Raw genomic sequence first — 26,446 nt, forward strand, 5'->3', positions numbered from 1 at the left:
TTTTGAATGAATTGATGTTTTATTTCTCTGAATACTCAACAATGTCCTTCCACAAAGTAAAAATCACAGAACAATGAATTATTTAATTTCTAACCATTAACCATTACTAGAAACTGCTCAATTTGTAGTTGTATTTGATTGGACATCACAGAGAAGACAGGACAGATGTTCAGAGTACTATAAACAGTGCAGATGACTGATTCGAGATCAGCTGAATACGGCATCACACAAGAAAACAGTTTTCTCTAAAATGATCTTCAAAATGAACTGATGAAAGACTGAGAAATTTTCATGCCTGTAAAGATGTTGTTGGGTCTAAAATTTAATCATACATGCTAGTTTATAAATGCAAAATATGGTGTTTATAGAAACAAAAGTTTAAAGTTTAAAGAAACTGTTTAGTGGACAATTTTATTAGAAGAATATAAGCATACACATAAGAGTTACGTTTTTTTTTTTTTCTTTAAAGTATTTAATTAAGACATTTAAACCAAAAGATCTGCGATGAGCAAAAATAATTCATCATATGTCAAAAAATTGTGAACTGTAGTGTCCCTGCGATGTCTTCTGTTTTCATGGGGCAGATGTCAGTGCAGGCAGACTCAGCTCATCTGCAGTTATTTTTATATTAAAGGAACAGTTCACCCAAACATGAACAGTTGATGTTTATCTGCTTACCCCCAGGGCATTCAAGATGGAGGTGACTGTTTCTTCAGTAGAACACAAACTGAGATCTTTAACTCAAACCATTGCAGTCTGTCAGTTTTATAATGGAGGTGAATGGGAATCACGGTCGGCTGAAACCATTATAAGACTGACAGACTACAACGGTTTGGGTTAAAAATCTCAGTTTGTGTTCTACTGAAGAAACAAAGTAACCATGCCCTGGGGGTAAGCAGATAAACATCAAATTTTCATTTTTGGGAGTACTATCCCTTTAATGGGCACAAATGGAAACTACGCCAAGCCATCAGTTACAAAATACTTTTACAGACTCACAAAAAAAACTCTAAAAATAATAAATAAATACATACAAGTACATTTCTACATAACTATTTAAATTAGATGAAATGATCTTGTTGGCTGGAGTGTTAGTCATACTGCTGTAATTCTCAAAATAATACAAAGTTCATTAACTAAACTATGAACATAAAAAAAAACTATAAACATAACATAAGCAATGAAGAAAATTTCTTTTTAATTTCAGATCTACTGAGTCCTTCTATCCAGAAGCCTCGGAAATGTTTCTGTTATAATAATAACCAAAGGACAACTTGCATTTTGCCCTAAAATAACACCCCACTCCATCACCAAAAACACCCCTAGTGTTTATCTCACCACTTTTTAACGGAAAATGTGCGTTTTCTCCCACACATACAGCTGATTTTGGTCCAGTATAGGAACAAATGTCTATTTAATCAGAACTAAGATAACACAAAAAACAACCTACAGCCATCTAAAACTTAAACACAACTATGATATCACATTTTCCCAGCAAATTCATTCTGAATTTTTCAATTCGCAGTCTGATGACGTACTAAAATCTCTTTTGTAGGCGTATTTTTTAGGATACCTTGATGGTACAATAAAAAAAGACGCAGTAACTGACAAACCATGCATATACAACAGCAACAAACTGTTTTAAATGATGATTTTCTATTAAAAGTTTGCAACTACCAAGCAACCTTTGCTTTGTTTAAATAATTGCAAACTTCATTGGAAACAAAATAAAAAAGGTGGTCCAGTGTTAAGTACTTTACATATATTTGCATAACAGATGGAGAAAAGAGATACTAAACGTTAAAAATAAAGAAAGGAAAACAGCGCTTCATCTTTTGTACGTCACAAAATCATATTTAGTCATAAAAATATACAGCTAGGTCTATGAATGTAATGTCCTGTACGTTCACTGAGGTAAGCAGCAAGGCTATATGTATTCTGATGAATTTTTGAACACTGTATGTCTATGCCTTCTGTAATATTCAATAAGAGGACCATGACCAAACAAAAAGGAGATTCCTTGAAATTCGTAGTGACAATAAAAAAAAAAAAAACTGCATTAGGCTATCAAAAATAAATCTGTTGACGTATAAAGTCATATCAAGTCAATCTCGAAAAATAATACAGTTCTACACTGACAGACAAAGGCACAGCAAACTGGTCATATCTGCTGTAGAAAAAGAGATGCATAACAGGACATTCTGTTATCCAAGATGCAAATTTATCAGTAAGCTGGGAATCAAAGTTCTGGTTGCTGAGAGAGACAATGGCACCTCTCCACTAGTACAGCACGGTACGCACTTTTCCTCACATACTGTACATTCCGAAATAAAAGCTGAAAACACAATGCAGGAAGCAAAAACAACTAAACAAATGAAGACCTAAGTAAAGGGATCACCAAGTTATATGACACATATCTCCAGTACTTACATTTTTTATATATATATATATATATATATATATATATATATGTATATATGTATATATATATATATATATATATATATATATATAAAATAAAATAAATTGAAAGTCAGACATAAAGACTGAAATGTATACAGTATAATACATTTGATTGAGGAAGGACTGGCAAAATCTACATCTCAACCGAAATGCTCCTGTGACCTGATGTTGTCTGGTTTCTTATGTGGTAATTCATATAGATTTTGCCTGTGTCAGCAGGATAACACAAGAGGAGGTGAGGCAGTCAAGGAATACAGTAAAGGGGGACTGAGGTTGGTACGAGGAGACTTGTACGTGGACAAGGCAGCTGTCACTCAGTTTGGTCTTCAGGACTCCTGAGGAACCACTTCCATCAGCTTCTGGCATGTCGCCGTGGCAGAGACTGGAAAGAAAATTGAACAATAAAAGTATATATATTAGGGCCGGGACTTTAACACGTTAATTGAGATTAATTAATTACACAAAAAATAACGCGTTAACTAAGATTAATTAATTACAGAAAAAAAAATTCCCGCATTTTTAATAACTTATTTTTGCACCGCGGAACGTTTCTCACTGGATGAGTTTCGGCGGAACGATTATACTGGAGCACCAACTAGCGTTCGCATATCACTGCAGCGCATCGAGCCTCAAGTATCACCTCAACGCAAAACATATAGCAGCTAGTGTGGACTTTACACTTTATGTTGAACTATGTATTATTTTGTTGGTGCAACAGTTTATGTTGAACTCGTTATTGTTTTGGCCAAGGTTATTGAGAGTTGGACTTAGTATGTTATGGCCTCTGAAGCAACAGAGAGATGTTTTCTAATAGTCAGTGTTTCCAATGTTCTGAATGTAATTGACAGTATTGTGTTTTACTTAAAAATAAAACACTTTACAGAAGGTTCCAGCTAGGGATGTCAAATTTCGATTATTTCCATGATCGATCGTCGTTTAAATTAACGATCAATTAATCGATTAATCGTTAACCATAATACTGCAAAATGCGTCTATTGCAGGCACACAGTCAGCGGTATGACAGGATGTGCAAAAGCCACACACACACACAAAACGCTTTCTCACTTGAATTAAAGAGGTTTTAGTCTGAATAAAATGCTAGTAGCAGGATTATAAAATGAATAGATGCGATTATGATCATTTGATAAAATGAAGAGAGCGCGCCATACTTTTGAGGTAATTTTACTTTGTTGACAGTTTCCAATCCCGCACGGAGAACGCTGAACGCGCCTCTTTAAATGGTTTTGTGGTGCTCGTTGTTGTATTTTAAAGCACAATTGCGATGTTTTCAACTGACATTATTGTATAAAATTATCCGAAATGTGGAGCGCGTGTGACTGCGCTGCACATTAAGTGAACTACATCGGCGCTGCTGCACCAAAACACAGTTGCTCACATTAATTTGATCCTGCTGGATTCTGTCCTAGAAAATGTCAGATTTTTTAAAATCCGGCATACAGCGCATTAGATCGTGACAGTGCATGCGTGCAGACGAGGATGATCGAGCGCGGCTTTGGCTAGATTTATTTGGAGGTTATTGCTCATGTCTCATTCGGCACAAATCGAAATGTTTCCATATTCGCAATGTATTTGAATGTTAAACTATTATTTATAATGTAAACTAGGCTTGTACTTAACACGCATTCGCATATAGACGGAAAAGATGATCCTCTTCATATGAGCAAAAACGTCCTTGGCATAACAGCAGAGTGGACAGGTATACTACGGTCTATTTAAACTGAATGCTCCAGGAATGTGTCGGTCACAGCGCCTATTAATCGCTGTTTTGAATCCAGCAATTATTTATTTAGAAATGATAAGATCTGATTATGACAAGTGTGGTATAAAAGCTTTGTTTATTAGAGGAATAATAGGTTAACTGGAAAATGTTAGATCACGACCATGCTTTTGGACCCCATAGTCTTCATTTACGCGGCTTTGTTCTGGTTTGCCGGTTGGTCACGAATTTCCACAAATTCAGTATATTTAGGCATCGTTTCTTTTCCTAAATCTTCATAGTCTAACCCTCTAATTTCCCAGGTTTATTTTATTATCTTTCGCTTTTAATAACTGTTTTCGCATCTCTTACTGTGGTAAAAATGGGAAGGGAAATTAAAGATTTCATGAATTAAGATTTATTAATTTGTTCCCTTATTTCACTTAAATCGTGGGTTATTTAGGGAACAAAATTAATGAAACATGGACAATTGCCACATTAATAATTCGTAGGAATGAATTAACAAGTTGTAGGAATGAATAGACTACCTGTCCTGTCACTGTGTCCCGCAGCCCTGCAAAGCGCACGATATAAAACAGTTATCTGATGAAATGATTAGTAACTACATTTCTATTGCATTTAATGTTGAAGAACTTTTATGTTGTTTCTATTTTAATGTACTTTAAAGTTTAAATCACATTAAAAGCTTAATTTGTACATTGTGAATGAATGATGATGCTTTTATATATCGTCACCGTCACTCACAGCCGCTCGCACGTGTTGAGTGCGCATGAGCCGCACGCAGCCCAACATTGAATCGGTTAACCGACCATCGATAGCCTTAATCGATTGCATCTCTTATCGACAATTAATCGATCATCGATTAATCGTTGACATCCCTAGTTCCAGCACCTATAAGCTTCCTGAATTTCTGAAATGTACTATTTCTAAATTGTTTCTAAATATACTATTGCTACACTTCATGGAAAAAATTGCACTGGTCTGCTAGACTTGGTTGAACAACAATAAACAATATTTTCTTGCTTAAGCTTATGTATTCAGTCATTATTCAATGATATACTATAAATCCATGTGAAAAAAAATTACTTCTCACTGTTCTCAGGACAAATATTTATCTGCGATTAAAATGCGATTAATTTTGATTAATTAATTACAAAGCCTCTAATTAATTAGATTAATTTTTTTAATCAAGTCCCGGCCCTAATATATATATATATATATATATATATATATAATATTCTTATAATACATTATATATATATATATATATATGTATATATATATATATATATATATATATAATATTCTTATAATACATTATATATATAAATATATATAAATATATATATATATATATATATATATATATATATATATATATATATATATATATAAATAATACATATATAAATGTAACGGTGAAGTGTAACGGTTCACAAAATTCACGGTTCAGTTAGATATGACAGTGGTGTCATGTTTCGGTACGTTTTCTATGGGGGGGTGGGACTGTTTACTTTGTTAATTAATATAGATAATTGCCTATTTAAAAAAAAAAAAAATTGGAACCATGAAGGCGAGCCAATGGATATCACATAAGCAACGTGCAACTTTGCACAAGAGTAATGAAGGTGAACATTTTAAACTCAAGTCAATTCACTATACATACAGTTAAAGTAGAAATGAAATGACAGAACTTTCAAAATCTGATGCCGAATATTTGATGTTTTTGACAATATCTCTGGCTATCATCGATACAATATCATTGTCCTACGACGCAACCCAGCAAGGGGAAGTTATTTTTCACACATTTACATTTTTCATACATTAATAGGATTAGTCCAACGAATCGTTGCGTTTGTAATGCTGAACTGAACCGAAAACCTGGTAACGAATTGATTCAATATGAATACATGTATCTTCACACCCCTATTATATAATAGGGGTGGGTAAAATAAGTATTGAACATTTTTCTCAGTAAATATATTTCTAAAGGTGCTGTTTAACCAGACATCGGTAACAACCCAAGTAATCAATACAAACAAAACCAAACAAATTAGTTCAGAAATTAAGTTCTGTGTAATAAAGTGGAATGGCACGGAAAATTATTGAGCACATTGTTACAACCCTTTGTTTAGCTTTTTCTCATTTCTGTCTTGTTGGGTTTTGTCTGTTTGGTCCCTTAGTTGAATTTTGATTTATGTAGTTTGGCATTTTGACCCTATTGCTTGTTAAGATGCAGATTTGGATTGTCCTTTTAACTCTGTTTGCCTGATCTTGTAAATCGTTCTATATTACTGTAAATATAGAGGGTTGGGATGAAGTAAGGAGTTTGACGCCATTTTATTGTATATTTATTGTAACCTTTTTGATCTCTGTTTTGGTTATGAAGTTAGGTTAAAATATTGTACTTTTATTTTATTTTATTTTATTTTGGTTAGTGTTTAGGAAAGAGGTCTTAAACTAAATACGTTTTATTTATTATTTTGGCCTGGTCAATGAGATTCTTAAATTGAATTTACTACCTTTTTACCATCTATTTTACTACCATCACAATATTTGTACTACTAACACGGCTTCAAACTTCAACTGTAGCAGTGTTAAGTGTTAAGTAAAGTGACAAGTAAAGACTTGATTACGCAGCACAACTTTTTTCAATATTGATAATAATAAGTAATGTTTCTTGAGCAGCAAATCAGCATATTAGAATGACTTCTGAAGAATCATGTGACAGTGACACTGAAGACTGGAGTAAATGATGCTGAAAATTGTTGAAAAATGTTTGAAAATATCTTCTAATAGAAAACCATTATTTTAAATTGGAATAATATTTCACAATAATTAATGTTTTATTTTTTTCTGATCATTTGTGATCAAATAAATGCAAAATCTCATGAGCATAAGATTTTTTTTTCAATGTTTTTTTTTTATCAAAAAATCTAAATGAAATCTCATTGGATAAAAGGCCACCCTAATTATACTTTTTTTTAAACCAAATATAACTCTAAATCTGTCAAATTATGGAGGTTAAATTCATAGCAAATGTCCAATTTTGTCATGAAAGCAGTGCTGTTGAATAAACTCTTCTAAGGTTTGATTTTAAAAACCATCAAAACCTGAGGAACATTTCAGATTTCAGTTATGAAGTTTTAACTGGCTAAAACCATCTTTTTTTCCATGCTGTGAAGCAAACAAGAGGAGAGACACTCACAGATGATCTGCAAGAGCCAGTTTGGCTTGGTCTGCCACCAAACGCCAAAGAGATACACAGGAACTCCTGTGGCGATGATTCCAAATCCTATAGCACACTCAACAGGGGTCTTCCAGATGGACACCACGATGAGGAACAGGCAGGCCAATACGAAGACAATGGGCAGCAGAATATTGACCTAGTGGACAGATAGGTGGGACAGCTTTGAAGATATGATCAAAAGCCTATTTAAAGTACAGTCAGAAAGTATGTTTATTAAAGAACATTTACTTCACTTATGAAAGACACACAGTGCAGAAGTGTTGAGCTCAGTGCTACTCGCTCTGACAATCACCATTCTTCTCTGGCTGCTCAGTTAGGTAGGACATCCTGATCTTTGATGTTTCAGTTGTGTTATGTTGTGTCTTCTCCATTTGTATACAATGGACTTCACAGAGCTCTGAGAATGGTTCAAAGTTCTTCTATTTATAGCCTTTCCCCCCTTACAACTTCATCACAGAGTTCCCTGGGTAGCTTCTTGCTCATTGTGATAGCCGGATTGATCTGGTTTTGCAGGATGGTTTCACTTGCATAGCTCGTTGACAAATGGCCTGATACTCTTCTCAAGCTTGTTCTGATCAAGACTAGCTCATTGCTAATGTCATCAAATTTCAATTCCACATTATGATTAGTAGTAATGATGTCTCTGTCATTTGTGTGTAGCTTAAAGCATCCTTGCTGAATAAAAGTATTAATCTAAGAACAAAGACAAATTACATACCTCTCCCCATTCTTTTGAACTGTAGTAAATAATTAAAGGGATAGTTCCCCCAAAAATGAAAATTCTGTCATTAATTACTCAACCTCATATCATTCCAAACCCTTAAGACCTCCATTCATCTTCAGAACACAAATAGGTATTTTGATGAAATTCAAGAGCTTTCTGACCCTGTATAGACAGCAACAAAACTGACACGTCCAAGGCTCAGAAAGGTAGCAAGGACATTGTTAAAATAGTCCATGTGACATCAGTGGTTCAACTGTAATGTTATGAAGCTTTTTGTTCACGATGAATCAAAAAATAAGGACTTTATTCTATGATTTCTCCTCTTTCAGGTCATTATACTCCACCATTCATGGTACTCACAGGTCTTACGAGTTTGGAACGGCATTATTGGGTTTTCATTATTAAAAATAGTCCTATCATCTACAGTTTAATTGATGAAACCACCTAAGTGTATAAAAGCAGAGAAATCCAACATCACAGACAGTGAATGAAACAAACAATGGACTGGCGCTAATGAGATCTAGAATGAGAGAAAGATTATGAGCAATACACAAATGGCCTCTTTCACTCCAGTGCCTCCAAACCTCATTTGATGAACATCCCTCTGTGTCCGGCCGATGAGCGGAGGCCACTGAGTGCAACGAGAGACTGAATGTTATGAGAGAAGTGCACAAAAGGGCCTGTGTGTTACCGTTCTGTTCCTAGCTATGTCTGGTTTCAAACGAAGAACACGTATATTGTGGCAGGTCACTTCTCTTGCATTTGAAAGAATGACCTTGTTCAACCTCACACAGTCTATCAGCGTTTGCTAACTAGCTCCGCCCCCCGGCTCACCTTAATTGGTCGTTCTAATTCAGGTTTCTTGTAGCGTAACCACATCATGCCGAGGATGGCCATGGCGATGCAGAGCCAATTAAAGAAGCTGAAGAAGTTAATGACTGAGAAGATATCATTGGAGAAAGCGTAGAGAAGTGTCATGATACACTGTGGAAAAAAAGAAAAGAAACAGTTTAAACTGAATCTTTAGCAAATTCGTTGAAAAGAAACCGTTCAAAAGTGTGATTTACTTTCAAATTTGACATTATTATTAATTCACACCTTTTTCAGGCATATGTTATTATTGAATAAGGATTTTGGAAACATTTTAAAACTAATTTGCTAATAAAAATGACTGATTCATTGAAAAGAACTGATTCAAAACAATGACCTAGAACTTGTTAAAATGATTCATTGAACAAAACTGACTTAAAAGAGTAATTCTCTCCAAAATTAGAACTATTTATAAAGATTAATTTTCAAAATAATTATTAATTCACAGATTAAAACCTGCTTATCAACTTCATCATCAATAACGGACTCAAAATAATTAGAACTGGTTAAACTGATTCATTGAAAAAAATTACCAAAAAAAAAAAAAAAAAACATTTCACTCAAAAATTGGAAGCAATTAAACCAATTCTTTGAAAAGAACTGACTTAAAAATTATTTTTAAAAAAAATTAGAACTGTCTGAACAGATTCATTACAAGGAAGCATCAAAAAAATAAAAATAAAGATTCACTTACAAATTAGAACTGATTTAACTGATTCACTGACTGATTCATTAAACCGATTCACTGAAAAAAATCATTCAAAAGAATGATTCAGTCACAAATTAGAACTGGCTAAAACAATTCATTGAAAAGAACCAATTTACAAGAATGATTTCAATCCAAAATTTTAACTATTTAAACAGAAAAAAAAAAAGACTTTTAAACATAAAAAAGTAATGTTATAGCGAGTGATGTGGTTGGTTTCGGACACCTACCGTAAATATAAGTGAAGGCAGTGGGGTCATAAGGTCAGGGTGGATCATCGACAACAAACTTGGAAGATGACCTTCTCGGGAGCCCACGAAGAACAGCCTGAAGGGAAAGAGCATCGTTTTATCTGTTACGTCTGATACCAAACAGCAACATAAACAGATCTATTCCGAGATAACCTGACCAGTGTTTACAGTGGAAAAGCCTGCAGGGTGACTTAAGAAGAACACTAACCAGACAGATTAATCAAATAAGCAACTTAAAGTAAAGTGATCTGATTAATGTGACCTCTTCCAACACAGGATATTTATAACAAGAGTGTGTTAGTGTTTGTGCATTACCTAGATGAAGTAAACAGAGAGCCATTCACAGAGCCAAAGCAGGAAAGGCCCACGAACACAGGGATTATCCAAGCCATTGGTCCCAGGTGGTAGTTTCCAAAGTCCTAAAAAACAACTTAATTATTAATTAACTTTAATAAACATTAATAAAAAGAAAACATTAAAGTAACTGAGCTTAATATGGAATGTAATGTGTCTATGCGGCGACACTCACCACAGCAACAGCCTCAGATCCGAGCATTTGCTCCGGACTGAGTGTGGTGAAGTAGGCCAGGTTGGTCAGCACATAGACAATGGTGACAATGGGGAGCGAGATGATGATGGCCCGAGGCAGGTTTCTGTAACACGTTGGCACATACACTATTACATAAACCATACCTCACAAAAACTTTTTTTTTTTGTTTATTATTTTAGAAATGCCCTATTAGAAGTCTGACGTGATTAATTTATTCAGTGAGAGGAATTGTCTGAAATATATTTAATAAATGAAAAATATTTTAAATATACTTAATACATATCTCGAATATTTTTAATTTAATTTTATTATTTTTCCCTTACAGAAATTAGTATCACTCCAATGAAACTAAAAGGTTATTCTGAGCAGCATAATAGAAGCTGATATACATCTAAACATGGAAGCCCCATAAGGCAACTTGCACCATGTAAAATGCAAATAAATCATCTTTTATTATGTATAATAACAAGATAATGACTTGTAATGAACAGATTTTTTTTTTTTTTTATAGAGTTAATTTGTAATTTGTTTAAATATTTTAAATTTTAAAAAGAATTATATTCATGTAGGGGTTAAAAATTATTTAGGAAATATTTATTTTGATGTATTTATTAAAGGGGGGGTTAAATGCTATTTCATGCATACTGAGTTTTTTACACTGTTAAAGAGTTGGATTCCCATGCTAAACATGGACAAAGTTTCAAAAATTAAGTTGTACGTTTGAAGGAGTATTTCTGTTCCAAAAATACTCCTTCCGGTTTTTATCACAAGTTTCGGAAAGTTTTTTTCGAGTATGGCTCTGTGTGACGTTAGATGGAGCGGAATTTCCTTATATGGGTGCTAAGGGCACTTCTGCCGGAGGAGGGCGCGCTCCCGTATAGCAGAGCACTGAGAGCACAGACATTCACTGATCAGAGCGAAAGCGTTGCGAAATGTCACAAAAGAAGTGTGTTCTTGGTTGCCAGGGCAAGACAACCCTGCACAGATTACCAAAAAAAAAAACAGCATTAAGGGACCAGTTTTACAGAGCATCAACGGAGTTGTGCAAGTGTTTGTGCCCTGCATTTCGAAGATGCTTGTTTTCCAAACAAGGCCCAGTTTGACGCCAGATTTGCACATCGTTTTTTTCTTAAGGATAATGCAGTCCCAACGAAAAAGGGTCGATCGTGTGTTTGAATCGCATGCGGTGAGTAAAACTGCTTCAAATATCTCTGTGTTGTTAACTTAGCTATCGGTGCATAAGCACATCAAGTAAACAACATGCGATGTTGTCATCAAACTGCACTTTCCACATGTACAGCTTAAAAAAAAAAAATAATAAAGACGACAAAGTGGAACTTAGTCATTTTCCAAACCCGCTAAGCAAATATATACTGTTTCAGTACATACCACATAGAGACGTCGTTGCTGATGCTGCTCTTGTTAAATTTCAGCCTCTGGATCTGATTCTGGATCATAAATATACGGCTGAATCTGACTGTAAGCCATGGTTTGTTTTGGTTGGTTTTGTCCTCACGGTAATGTCACAGTTTCCAGAAGCTCTCAACACAAAAGCCTACTGGCGCTCGTGATTCGTAAGCTCCGCCCACACGTCACGCCTCCAGCCGGTCGTGTTTGTCCAGGAAAAATCGGTACAGACTATCTTTCTCTTATGAATATAATAAAACTAAAGACTTTTTGGAGTTATGAAGGATGCAGTACTACTCTATAGCTACTCAAGATTAACAGGATATTGAGTGAAAACGAGCATTTCACCCCCCCTTTAAAAATATTTTTAATAAGGAAAATTGCTTTATTTGTTTATTGAACTTTTACAATAATAACATGATAAAATAGTGAAAAATATTGTTTCCACTCCACCCCAACCAACCTTAAGAAAGGTTAAAAAATTAAACAAACTCAATTTAAAATACATACATTAAAAAAAAAAAGACTCATAATACATAAATATACTGTACTATACTGTAACACAGAGTAAAATAAGCTAAGTTTAACTTACTTGTATGGCTCGATCATCTCCTCTGTGACAAAATTCAAATAATTCCTGGTAAAAATGAAAGAGTAAATAAGAAAATCAAATAGAACATTTAATAATATGTAAGAAAATTCTGAAAAATTAAACAAGCCATTTACAGAATGACCGACAAATAGTTTAAATTCTAAGGGAATATGTGTGAAATTTTTTGGATATAATAATACTTGCTTCTGCACCAGCTGAATATGCAAAGTCAACCATGAGTCAATCATTCGGCTGATTTCTATGAAAAGTGCATACACTTTGGCATTATCACAACAACTACATTGTTATGCGAATTGGATTTCTGACCAATTCAATTTGATAGTGGGCCAAAAAAATTACCAAAATATCTTGTATGTTGTTGTATTCATGGCTGTTTACGACAAAAAAGTTGATTTACATGTAAATGACATCTTGGTTCACATGGTGTATCATTACATTTCACCAAATTTAGTTCCGTGGTCTTACCATCCTCCATAAGCAAACAGTCCACTGTAAAGAGCCATTCCAATGTTACCAAAGTCTGTATTGGTTCCTTTAAACGAATTTGCAGGCAGAAGCTCAGTAGTATCACCTGCAGTAGAAACAATCAACATGAAACATACGATTACAATGCGTTTGCAAACTATCAGCAACATTACATAATAAAACAACCCATTCAAGTCATAATATCAAGGGAGTACTCTGTAATTCCCACAATATTATCCAATGAGAGGACCAACAAGCTTGCATTGAATAGTTTCAAGGTGGCCGACTGTTTCCCGCTTATTACAATACAATGAGTTTTCAAAGTCATCATGCTGACATTCTCAAGGCCGGTTGTGGGCAGTAGGTCGGTGCATGAGGCAGAAGGTCACAGATGTCCCATCTGAAACGCAAGAGTGATGGGAACACAAGAACTAAAGAGAAATTGTAGGGTGTGCAAATTCTTGAACACCCAAAGCTCTTGAATTTCCCACTGGATCAACAGATGAACATAGTGTTGTTTCAGGCTGGGGCCCGTTCTCAATCTCTCCCGTGAGAAAGCCGGGGGAGATCAAACCTCTACGTACATCCATTTATCCAATGCCTGCAGGCTCCAGAGCGACAAGGGCTTCCCTGACAGAAAACACTGGAAGAATTCAATTTATGGTAAGGAAACTTAGAGGGATTGGCCCTCCAACAAGTGGTGTAGTATAGCAACAAACATGCGCAGGTGTAGAAAGGAAAAACAATAGTTTAACAGATTTGAAGAAATTCATATGACTAAATCATCAAAAAGTGACTTCGGACTTGACTTCTCTCAAAAGAATCGCTGTGAAAATCATTACAAGGCTTTGATACAAAGTAGTCTCCCATGTTCTTTCTTTGGTACTCTTTCTTCCTTTTGAGAATGTGCGGGTGTTTGTTCTTTCATTCCTCAGCCACTCATTAACACAATAGCATCAAATGATTTAATGTCCTTTCATTTTTTTTTTTTTTTTTTTAATTACCATTTTTTAAAGGTTTGGACATTCAATAGAACAAATCTCTGTTTTCCCCATAGTAAATTTTTGGGTAACAAATGCTGTTCTTTTCAGCCCTTAATTCAGCGTTACCACTGTTTCCACATCATGTGACACTGAAGACTGTTAATTTTTAAATTGTAATATTATTTTAATAATATTTCATATACACATATTAGATTTGAATATATATATATATTAGAGGTGGGCATAGATTAATTTTTTTTAATCTAGATTAATCTCACTGTGATCTTGAAATTAATCTAGATTAAAATGGCTCATTTTAATTCTCCCAACGGCATTCAGAATATGTGTGTTACCGTGTAGTGGACTGCAAACGCGTCCTGTGTTAAAGCACATCGAGTCCGTGCTGCACCACATACGTAACGCACACTTTTGTTTGTTCAAACTGCAATTTGTATTTGTTCGTTCAGGTGCAGCAGGGACTTTGAGGAGAACTTCGCAGAAGAGAGCTCGGTTCAGTGTCGCTGTCCGTTAGACGCGGCTCTCTCTCACGTGCGCACCAGCTACTCTGTTTTGTTTTTGGATGCTTTAATGTTTAAATAGACAAGCGGTTAGGCTTAACAACACGTGAAAAAGATAAGCTTTTGTGACGATGCACAGCAGTGGCCCTTCAACTGTCCTGAGCATCTTTTTAGGCTGGCCTCAGCCAGTCGGTTATATAAAATATCAAGGTGAAAGTCATCATCTTGCTTAGTATAGACCCAGCTCCCAACCCAACTTTGAGAATAGATTAACGGCAATATTTTTTTTATCGCCCGATAAGAGTCTTGCATTAACGCAGCACGTTAAAGCCGATAACGGTATTCAAGTATTCAAATCTAATATATATATATATATATATATATATATGTGTAGGTATGTGTAGGATACCCGGATTAATAAATAATGTAAAAGTACTGTTTTGTAATTTTTTTTTTTTTTTTTCATGTTAGCTATTGCATTAGCTTAAGTTAACATGTAAGTATTACAAAAAATGTGGTAACGAATTAGGACTAAAGTAACTTAGGCTTTAGCTGAGTTTGACTCCACCTCCACGAATCCTACCTAGAGGACGTGAACATGTCCACTGAATGATTGAAGCCCCAGGCAAGCTCATGTGAATCTGTGTTGACTGATGGAGGCCAACGCCGTCTGGTCACATGGTACGGCAGACGAGATAGGTGTGTGTGTGTGTGTGTGTAAGACTGTATGCCTGAGGCAGTCAGGCGCAGAATGAGACTGAAAGACTGTATAAACTCTTGTATAAACTTGAGTATTATAGGCTCAGACCTGAGCTACGCCAGCCCAGAGGAGCTCGATCTCTCTCTAAAAGAAATTCTTCATCAGCAGATCATAGCTTACATAGCCTAGATTCAGTCTGAAGAGTTCCTAAAAACAACATGCAATCTCAAAAACACACTTTTCTAATACACAAAAGTGCAGTGTGTGAAGGCAAGTTCAGTGAGCATCTAGTATGGCATCAGTTGTGTAACCATTGTAGAATCAGTCTAGACACCTTAATGGACAAAGAGAATCATCTGAGAGGAAATCATGGCCATCCGGTCAAAATGGACATACTAGAAAAGTGTATTGTCATGTTAGTATCAAACAATAGAATGTTAAGATGATCCATTGGAATACTTGATTCTGATAGTTCTGTCACAACATTTTGTGGTAAAAGAAATGTTAATATAGTAATAAATGTTTTTCTATGACCTTGGTCCATTAATTTATCTGTTTATTTTTTATTTATTAGTTATCTATTGTGCAAGCTTTATTTTGATCAAAAAAAGACAGAAAAGACATTTATAAAGTTTCAAAAAAATGTATATTTCAAATAAATGCTGTTCTTTTGAAATGTCTGTTCATCAACATGCGGTTTCAGCACACAATATATTATATATATATATATATATATATATATATATAGATAGATATGTGCCTGTTTTTTGTATCATTGGGCTTGTATCATTCCTGTTTCTGTTCCCTCCTGTTACCCCTTTCATTTCTTGTCAGCTCTAAAATATAATTATAAATACAGTGGCAAAAAAGACTAAAACATAAAAACTTCTCAACAATGATCATGCTAATAAGTGGGCGGAGTTTAAAAAGCATGGAGCGTCTCACTGTCTCTGTGTGGGTGGAGCTCCAGTCCCAGAAGATGTTCAAGATGGTTGATAAACCACGAGGTGTCCTGTTGTATGCTACGTTTCAGCAATGGCTGAAAGTAACAGAATTCAGCAGTAGTGGCTTTCTCAAAGCAAACAAGTGCTAATATACACATTAAGACCTTTTCTGGACTTCTACGTAAGATAAGTCTAGAACACCATTAAACAGAAGCTACTTTGTGCATAGAGACTGACGTAGAGGGAGGAAATGTCACAAAGGAAGACACTGTGAATTAAACAACTCTTTCAAAAGCGAAACTTCATAAAGAAAATAAATAAGATACTTGTCAGTTCTGAGTATATTTCCATAGACATCTCTCAAGAATGGGAGGGTGTGTCCTGACGGTGGTTCAAATTTACAGTCATCATTATCTGACCTCGTTTTTCTCACCATAATTTTGCATGTGCCTATCTAGCCCGCACACAAAAACACCGATAGCTAGCCAGCTGCCTTGCTGTTTTCAATCAACACAGACAGCAATGAGGCATTCTAACTAAAATGGAAAGTCATAAATGAGTCAACCTCATAGGAGAGAATCAACTCGACTCGCAACTGCTTTAAATAGAATCAAAAAGATCATATTTTCGAGTTGAATGCACATGAATGCATTCAAAATGAGTTTCTGAGTTGTGAGCGTCTCAGTGAGAAAATATGGGTTATGCAATAGATGCAGAATCTTGATATTGATGGTAAGAGGAATGGAAATTAGCACCTGCCACCAGCCGAATGCGGGTGATTTTGTGTTGTGGTGGGTAAACTCGCTTCCCCTACCGGCCAACGTGGTGGGTAAATGAAAATAGCATACTGTTTCACCCGGCCGGTGGACAAAAAAGTAAATTTTCATTCCTGGTGTCTGAACGACACGCAATAAAGTGTAATATCATCCGAAGCATCTTCGTGGGGAAAGGCAGTGTAAACCACGCCGGCAGCGTTGTTCCCAGTACAGTGTTTGTAGCTGAAGTTAGTGCCGCTTGCGGAGTGATATATTTGTTGTTTATTTACAGTATGTTTTATAGCACGTGCTCATGATATACAAGATCGCGTGAAGAGTTGAATTTGTTATAGCGCACAAATTTCCGCATACCATCACGTCACTGTCAAACCCCGGTTAGTTCATTCTCCTCCAGCATTCTGCAACATTTTAGATTATATGGACAGTTTGTGTTTATCTTATTGTTTTTAACGGCATAATAAGCAAAATAACAAAAAGTATTATCAGTTGCGTGTCTAATAACTGCTGTCCGAGGGGATACATTTTATTTCCAGTCTTCAAGTTCTTTTTCAGAAGTTAGCTCTGTGGCTAGTAAGTTGTTACGCTGTTCATTTTTGCTTGTAGAAACAACATTGTATCGCTACACATGTTTGACAGCTCTGGCCTGATGAGATGCGTAAAAACGATGTATTAAAAACACTGTGCGTTCATTTGTCGAAGGCGTAAAAGTTTGCGAGCCGAGATTTATTTCAGAGATAATGTTGAACAGGGGCCTTTTCCCCACATGTTCCCTAAACCATGAAAAAAGTTCAGTGCAGTGTATCATCCAGTTGGGCTACGGAGTTGAGAGAATGAGCTACTTCAGTAAGAGTCGGCTGTTTCAAAACTTAGTAAGCTGCCTAGATAGGCAGCATTTTTGAGGATCACTGAAAGATAAAATGTCAGTATTTCATTGAGACTTGAGATTAAATAAACTGTTTGAGTATTGTAGATCTTGTAGTATTAATTTTCACATGCAGTTACACATTGTTGGTTAAAAACAAGAAAGTAGCTGGTAAAAACATTACCAGCCACATTGGCCGGTGGACAAAAAAGTTAATTTCCATCCTTGGATGGTAAATTTGTTGAAATAATGGAATGGGTTTTTTTTTTCATTTACACGTATGTACAAAATAGTTGCTTGCCTGTTTAAAATATGGTATTACAACTATGATACAATACATAGTGATAGGGGTGTGACGGTTAGTATTTAACCGTGAGATCGGCAGTTATAGTTGAACACCGTCATTAGAACTCTATAACCTCCAAAACCGTGTCATTAAAATATTTTTACAAACATTTTTTATCAAAAATTATTTTCATTTTTTAGATAGGATCATAAGATGCGCAATATATCGGGAGACATGGTTTTTACCACTTAATGAAGTTTTGTAAATCGTCAGACATGATGTTTACCACTTCATTAAATTTTGCTTTGTAGAAAACCTTTCTTAAAAACGAATTTCGTTTTGTACAAATTTTATCTTAATTTTAATAAATGTTTCATCAACCAATTGCATGTATTTTAATAAATAAAAAGCAAATATAGCAGACAATGATAACCGTGACGCGTTCACTTGCACTGCACTGTGAACTAGAGCGCATCTCATCGTAAATGAAACTCAGCGTAGGCCTATGCCTCATACATTAGCATTAAATATCTTTGCTGCATCCTTTCTAGAACAGACAATGGCTTTTTTTTGCGCCTCAAATCAGCAAAGCATTGCATCGTCCATAGACTGCAAAACAATCAGCGGATGGCGGGCGGGTGCGGCTTTGAAATTTGCTCAAAAAACGTTGGCGTGGATGATGAGTTTTGTGACAGACCTCCTTAATAAACGGAGGTCTGAAATCTCTGCCCCTTTACCGATCAGAGCGCGCGCTGACACGGAGTTAACCCGCTATCTCCAAGAACAACCAATTGACTCTACGGCAGATCCACTAGCATGGTGGCGAGACAATGAACGGGTTTGGAACGACATGATACTAATTTGACTTTACCATGTGGCTATGTTAAAAATGTAATACTCATAAAGCACAACAGCAAATCAAAATCTTAGATTAAAAATACATAAATATATCAGCTAGAATACTATCTAAAAAAAATGAACAAATTGCAATGTGTATTTTTTTTAAACTATTGCCTCTTCCGCCATCTTGGTTTTTCTTTTTCACAAATTTAGCAATGTATTCTGAGACATTTTTCTATTCATCAAAGAATCTGGAAAATTATGGATTGCAAACAAATATTAAGCAGCACAATCATTTTCAATCTTGATAATAATAAGAGATTTTTCATGAATGCCATATCAACATTTAAGATGTCTGAAGGATCTTGGAGTAATGATGCTGAAAATTCTGCTTTGCCATCACAGGAATAAATAACATTTTAATATATATATAAAATATATATAAAATAAAAATAAAAATAATTTTAAATTGTAACAATATTTCCCAGTATTACTGTTTTAATCTATTTCAGATCAAATAAATGCAGCCTTGGTGAGCAGAAGGGACTTCTTTCAAGAACATTATTAAAATCATACCAACCACAAACTTTTAAACGGTAGTTCAAATTAACTTTTGGAACTTTTGAACAATGCTGCTTTAAAAGCATGAGAGAGATGTACATGTGGAAACCTCTGCAACTAAAGGATAAGTTCTGGGAATTTAACCACACAAAGAAACCAACACCCAAAGGCTAGGCCAAAATTTGGCAGTCTAGGCAAAATATGGGTGAGGCAGGCCAATTAGAAGAGACGTGCCCTACAGTTGTGGCTCCAATATTCAAAAATCAATACCAGCATGGCGTCTCCTTCTCATTTTCCTTTCTTTCAGAAACTACCTTGCTGTCTGTCACTACACGTCCACTGCTATGGGCAGTGAGAGTGGGTGGATTGGAGGTAAAAGATGAAAAGAAGAGCTAATAATCCATTCGAATTAACCTGTCCTTTTTTGCTGACTCACAACTGAGTCAGTGATACCAGCTTCAGGCCTTTGTTTGTGCAGCAGACACTGACATGCACCAAGTGAATGGACCTTTGTTAATCTGCATCTCAGACTGTGAAATCCTCTTTTTCCTTTCTGAATTTGTGAGGTTAAACCAGTAAGCTAATGAGAAACAGAAACCGAACAAAAAAAAAAAATTATTAACGGAACAATGCACCCAAAATCGCATCTGCTACATGCATAAATGTAAATGTTACTTTCAATGAAACCACTGATGTTAATTCCAGTTGTGACTATTTAGACATACTAGTTTTTTTCATGTGAAGTCTAGCTCCAAAGTCTGCAGCTCGTACTACGAATCTTTGAACTGCTTTTTCTTTTTGTTTGCTCAATGTTTTTCTAGACTATTGCTGTCAGTGCTTTAGAGTCTCAGTAACTAACAATCAGAGCTGCTGTTTTGGCTGCACCTTCAGCAGGTCTACAATTCCCTGCTAAACGGATTGGTACACAAATATACAATTGTAATTAGAGTCCAAAAATAGTTCTAAAAGAGTTGAAATACCAACATATCAATATGACATGAATCAATACTGCTGATCCAAGACAGCTAATAATTTTTTATTTATTTTTTTACATTTGATTTATATATTACAGTATGATTTCATTATTTTCTAGAAATAAACAGCATATTGAATAAAAAAAATCTAATTATATATAAATTAAAATTAAATACAATTCAATGAAAAGATCCAAAAGAATAGAACTATCTAGTTTGGATATATATATATATATATATATATATATATATATATATATATATATATATATATATATGCAGTGCTCTCCATAAGTATTGGAACAGTAAAGACAAAATTGTTATATTTGCTGTGGAGTCAAGAAATCTGTAAATATGATTAAAAGATCAAAACTACCGGCGACATAAGCAACCAACGACAACCTGATCGACTGAGAAAAACAACAGTAGTTGATGACAAACAAATCATAAAATCTGTGAAATTAACACTAAAATACATGTCTGTAAAATCACCAACAACCTCCAGAAAGCTGAGGTGATGCTCTGTCAATAAACAGTATGCAGGAGAATTTGACACAGAATTACAGAAGCTACACAGCAAGATGCAAACCTCTGATCGACACCAAAAATAGAAAGGCAAGATTCTTCACAAATGTGAGCCAGTAGAGTTTTGGAACTGAGTTGATGGACCCATCGGTTTGTCTCATCGACAAAGATTAACCTTTATCTAAGTGATTAAAAAGCAAAAGTGTAGAGAAAAAATGGAACTGCAAATGATCCTAAGCATAGAACCTCATCTGTAAAGCTTGGTGGAGGTGGTGTCATGGCATAGAACATGACCTCTTCATTTTAATGATGACTTAATGTATGATGGCAGTAGCAGAATTAATTTGTAAGGGTACAAAATCTTCTTGGCTACCAATATTCAAGAAAATGCCACCAAACTCATTAGAACGCACTTCATATTGGATCAGAACAGTGACCCAAAACACCCTGCAAATTCAGTCAAGGACTTTATCAGGGCAAAGAAATGTATAGTTTTAGATTGCCCAAATCAATCTCCAGATTTAAATTTGATTGAACATTAATTTCACCAACTGAAAAGGACACTAAAGGCAGAAACTCCCCAAAATAAGCAACAGCTAGAATTGGCTGCAGTAAAGACTAGGCTAAAGCATTTCAAAGCATAAGACCAAGAGTGTGGTGATGTCTATGGGTTGCAGACTCACTGCTCTGATTGCAGACAAGGGATCTGCAATTTAATATTCGCTTTTAATCTTTTACATCTGCCTTAAATTCAACTTTTCCAATACTTATGCTCACATCAAATAGTGGAATGAACTCTAAAAGTGTTGTCCTTTTTATTTGGTAAAACATGTATGTGTCCAAAGACCTAATAATAAAATGTGACATTCTGTAGTTTTGTTGCATATTCATCTTTTAATCATATTTGCAAATGTCTTGACTCCACAGTAAAGAAAGCTATTTTGTCTATTATACATACATATATATATATATATATATATATATATATATATATATATATATATATATACATACATACATACATATATACAGAAATATAACACAAAATCTTCAAAATTATATTAAATGTATTAATATTAAATTATATTAAATTGCATGATATTAAATGTAAAATTAGTACTTTAATTAAAGTTATAATGTGTGATTTTAATTTGGTGGATACAGTCAAGAAGTCCAGAAGCAATGAGGTGGGATAACTGCTGTTTTTAAAACTAATTAATTAAATTTTAGCTCATGGTTTATTTATTAACTGCGCCTTTATTGCTTTAAAAAAGTAACGGGACACCAATTTGTACCCTATTAATCCATTTTATTGATCATTTTTTGCATGAGGCTGATGTTGAACTGAGCTTGGTCTCAAACTTTGTGTAGCTTGAAGACATTTTTCACCCAGCTAAGAGAACGCAAAGCAACACTGTAATGAAAACTGTTGGAATGCTACATTGTATCCATAGCAAAAATAAACATAGTAAATAAATAAACATGGAAGCCGAGGCCTACCTAAGACCATACAAATCTTTATTCATTCCAGAAAACATAAATACAATCACTCTGCCTAAATGTACAAACATAAACTCTTCGTATGGGTTCATTTTAATAATGGAAAACACAGTCATTAACTAAAACTACAATATTTATACTCTACACCTCAGCAGTTGTTTAGTTAACTGACTGATTGTTGGTGTACATGTTGGAAGTGTTTGTGTGTTACCCACCTTTGCCGATCTCCACAAAGCCAACAATGATGATGAGGCCCAGGGCGAGTAGCTTAGCAGCAGCAAAGGCATCTTGAACCCTTGTGGCGGCCTTCACGCTGTAGCAGTTGATAGCGGTCAACAACACTATAGGGAGAGATGGATGGAGAAACAGAACAACAGGCACTTATTTTTAGTATTTCACAACAGAGGCTCAGAGGAAGTTAACCTAAATACTTGGTAAACTAATTAGGCTAGAATTTGTCATCCACACTTTAATCAGTAGGCGTCGTCTGCAAAGTGCTGTTTACATTGAAGCTATACGCATGGCAGCATGGTGTGCTACTTTTTTCAACGAAACAGCATGGCTGCCAAACTTATTAAGGTTTGAATGGAAAATTAGACATCAAATTAAATTTGGTGAAAGAAACATGTCAGCACGACGTGTAGGTTCAAATGATTAGGAATATTATATGCTACATCACACAATAATCTGCCTAATGGGGTTGGATTGTATTATAGGGTGGATGTTGAGATAATTATTACCTGAATCATACGCAAATGTCCCGCCCTACTTATTCAATTCACTTGCAATTTATGTTTGCTTAATTCTGTTTCAATGCGATTAACAGTATTCCTACTGTGTCACACAATATACTGAAAGAGACTGATTGGCTTTGTTGGGTTGGATAGCCTTGTGGGCAATGACTTGGGGAAACAATCTAATTGCATTTTTTAACTGCGAATTTAAATGTATTTATTTAAATTTAACAGAGCTCTATGTTTGCTATGCATGTTTTCTTCTACTTTTTTCAAATTTTAAGTAAAAAAAAACAGCGTTGTCTAAGGCCACATTTACACTGCTGTTTTACACTGGCAATAATATCATATTAATAACAATAATTAATATTATTAGTATTATTTTATTGAATTATTAAAACTAGGAAAACCAATAACTAAATATATTATTAAAGTAGTACTATTTTTTTAACAATAACATAAAAAGTATATTACAAAAATTATTTTATTTTACAAAAGTACAATTTTAATACTAGAATTAAAACAATAATATATGTATTAAACAGATATATAATGATGTATTTTACATAAACACAATTACTTTTTATGAAACATTTTTTAACTTTATTAATATAGTAAAGCATTTTTTCTGTGTGGAGTTTACATGTCCCCTATGTTAGTCTGGGTTTCCCCATTATCCAAAGAGCACAAGTGAACTGGAAATTGTTAGTAGTTATGAGGGTGTTGCCCTGCTTACACTCCAAGGCACTGGGGAACCATACATGGTTTTGAATGAAACTTAAAAGTTTACTTGCCAAATACTAGTAATCAGATTTTGAGGGAATAATAAAAATCATGAGCTCCTACCACATTAGCCTCCGGCCCCTGGCTCCAAGCTTTCTACTAAATGTGATTTCCTAAAGAATACTTCAAAGCAGCATTAATTGTAAATCAGTCTGGGCAGTGGGCACCAAACAGGGAGGCGAAGCCCGCCAGCCTTTGTGTGCCCCTAAAATACAAAAGGGGGTCTGTATCGGGTAGGACAGTGGGGCCTGGGTCCACTCACACAAGAACACGTGCACACACTGTTGTATTACTCTGTCAGGCATTGAAGTTCTCATTCTTAATAGACTAGGGATCATGAGACAGAGGTTCCTCCTTGAGCTTCCCTTCGGCAGGAGCATGGTTATGCTCAGGGGGCCTCTCTCATGGATACGCAGCATAGTTTTATGCAACGAAGTCCCTTTTCAATCATGACTTTAAAACACTCGTCATGTGAGTTCTTATGGAAGGATTAGACGAGCCACTAACAAGGCGAGATTACAACGGATAGTGGGTGCTGTGTTGACAAAGAATATGCATTCCTGTACCCCAATCAAGCATTCATCTGGCCTAAATGAGAAAGGGGGAGGAGAGGAAGAAAGAGGAGACAAAGAAAAAGCCAGGCAGAGAAATGGAGAAATATGGGTTTTAATTTGTTGGCCAATTGGTAATTAGGGCTTGAGCTAATTCTCCTAATCCTGACTGGTTTAAACCTGTGGGATGGCTGCATTGCTCACATGGCTGCCATGGTAAACCACAACCTTAACATATTGCCATGAGCATGCATGTCAAAGATCTGTGATTGTAGCCCTGCAGGGCTTAATTCATAAACTCCTATTGGTCCTCCTATTGTACTCTTGTAGCAAACACACACACACACACACAATTTATTTATGGCAAAAAGAGAATACAGTAATCTGATCATAATAATGAATAATCTTGGCTTGTAATCGTATCAAGTTACATATAAATGGAGTTTTTGACTAAACAATATTGGATTAATTATGAAGCTCATACAGCATGATTTACGTTACTACCTTTGGTTAATAACTTAAAACATTATTACTCTTGATTTTTCATATCCATGCTGGTAAAAAAAAGGAACTGCATTTTCTCAAAACATTTATTTATAATCAAAATATAAAGCGACGCTAAATTGATGTGTTGCTAACACTAATAATGCAATTAATTTGCATAAAGCCCGCCAAGGTGATGTAGCAGCCCCTTCCACTTCATCCCTACATCATCCGCACTAGATGATGAAATTTCTCTGCACCTTTTCAACATAACGTTACTCACTGCCTCCTATATGCTACACACGCCGTAGCAGTGTGGACACATGGCATTTCTGTCTCTAATTACACATTTTCTGTCACATATGTAGTTAAAATCGTTTATATTTAAAGGATTTCTGACGTTGAAGATAAAGCGCGCGAATGGCACGTGAGATGACAGCTGAGGTAACGTTAAATTCAAACGGCAGAACCGTTGAACTGAGTAGATTTACGATAAAGGGTGCATTTAAGCCCTCAGTCATATTGTTTATTTGCGGAATCAATGAGTAAACGAATTTGGTTGTCACCTAGCGAGGTAGGTAACGTTAACAGGTTACTTACAGATACACAGGCAGGCGATAAGCTTAGCACCCGTCTCTGGAACAGGACAGATGGGAAAGATGGGCTTCAGGAGGTAGGTAGCGAAAACATAGGCGACAATATACTGCGAGGACGGCCTGATGATGAGAAGCTCGATCCAGAGTTTCAGAAACGCAGGTAGGGAGCCGTAAACTTCAAGTATGTATGCGTAGTCACCCCCAGATTTGGAGATGGTGGTTCCCAGTTCGGCGTAGCACAGAGCACCTATAGTGGAGAAGACGCCGCATACAGCCCACACGATCAGCGACAGCCCGACTGAACCGGCTTCTTTCACCACTCCCGTCGGTGTAACGAAGATGCCAGAGCCAATAATGGTGCCTACAATAATGGCCACACCGTTGACGAGAGTTATAGTCCTTTTCAGCTCGACTGTCCCTTCTCCATCCGCCGCTGAGTTATCTGCGGTGGGGCTTTCAGGCGTGCCGTCTCCTGGTCGGCTCATGTTCCCATTCCCACCTCTGCTGGAGAGCATCTTCTCCATCACTTGCTTGTCGTCTTCATCCCGGTCCGCAGACGTGTTTGAACATCGTTTCTTCAACCCTGACATTGCTTCCTTTTGTCAAACAAAGCCAGATGCTTTGTGTTGCTGTATTGTGTTTGAAGGCGACCTGTTCAGCTCCCTCAGACTGGGCTCGGCTGATGCACGGTGTTACCGTGGCGTCCGCTCTAACTCACAGAAACGTGGTTTCTGGAGTCTGTCAACCTTGTAGAAACACAAAAGCATCTCCTAATTCAGCCTGACTCTCTCCT

General features: G+C 35.7%; 1 protein-coding gene across 1 annotated transcript; it reads right to left on the reverse strand.

The window, feature by feature from the left end:
• Window positions 1-26,446, reverse strand: LOC128014745 (large neutral amino acids transporter small subunit 1-like). The gene is made up of 10 exons (XM_052598465.1): window positions 25,658-26,446; window positions 22,722-22,847; window positions 13,038-13,143; window positions 12,552-12,596; window positions 10,532-10,655; window positions 10,318-10,421; window positions 9,982-10,078; window positions 9,010-9,159; window positions 7,410-7,587; window positions 1-2,845 (listed from the first exon to the last, which is right to left on the reverse strand). The coding sequence occupies exons 1-10, from the start codon at window positions 26,241-26,243 to the stop codon at window positions 2,790-2,792; spliced, it is 1,572 nt and encodes a 523-aa protein (XP_052454425.1). The 5' UTR covers window positions 26,244-26,446; the 3' UTR covers window positions 1-2,789.

Source organism: Carassius gibelio, chromosome B25, assembly GCF_023724105.1.
Source record: "Carassius gibelio isolate Cgi1373 ecotype wild population from Czech Republic chromosome B25, carGib1.2-hapl.c, whole genome shotgun sequence".
Classification (NCBI taxonomy): Eukaryota; Metazoa; Chordata; class Actinopteri; order Cypriniformes; family Cyprinidae; genus Carassius; species Carassius gibelio.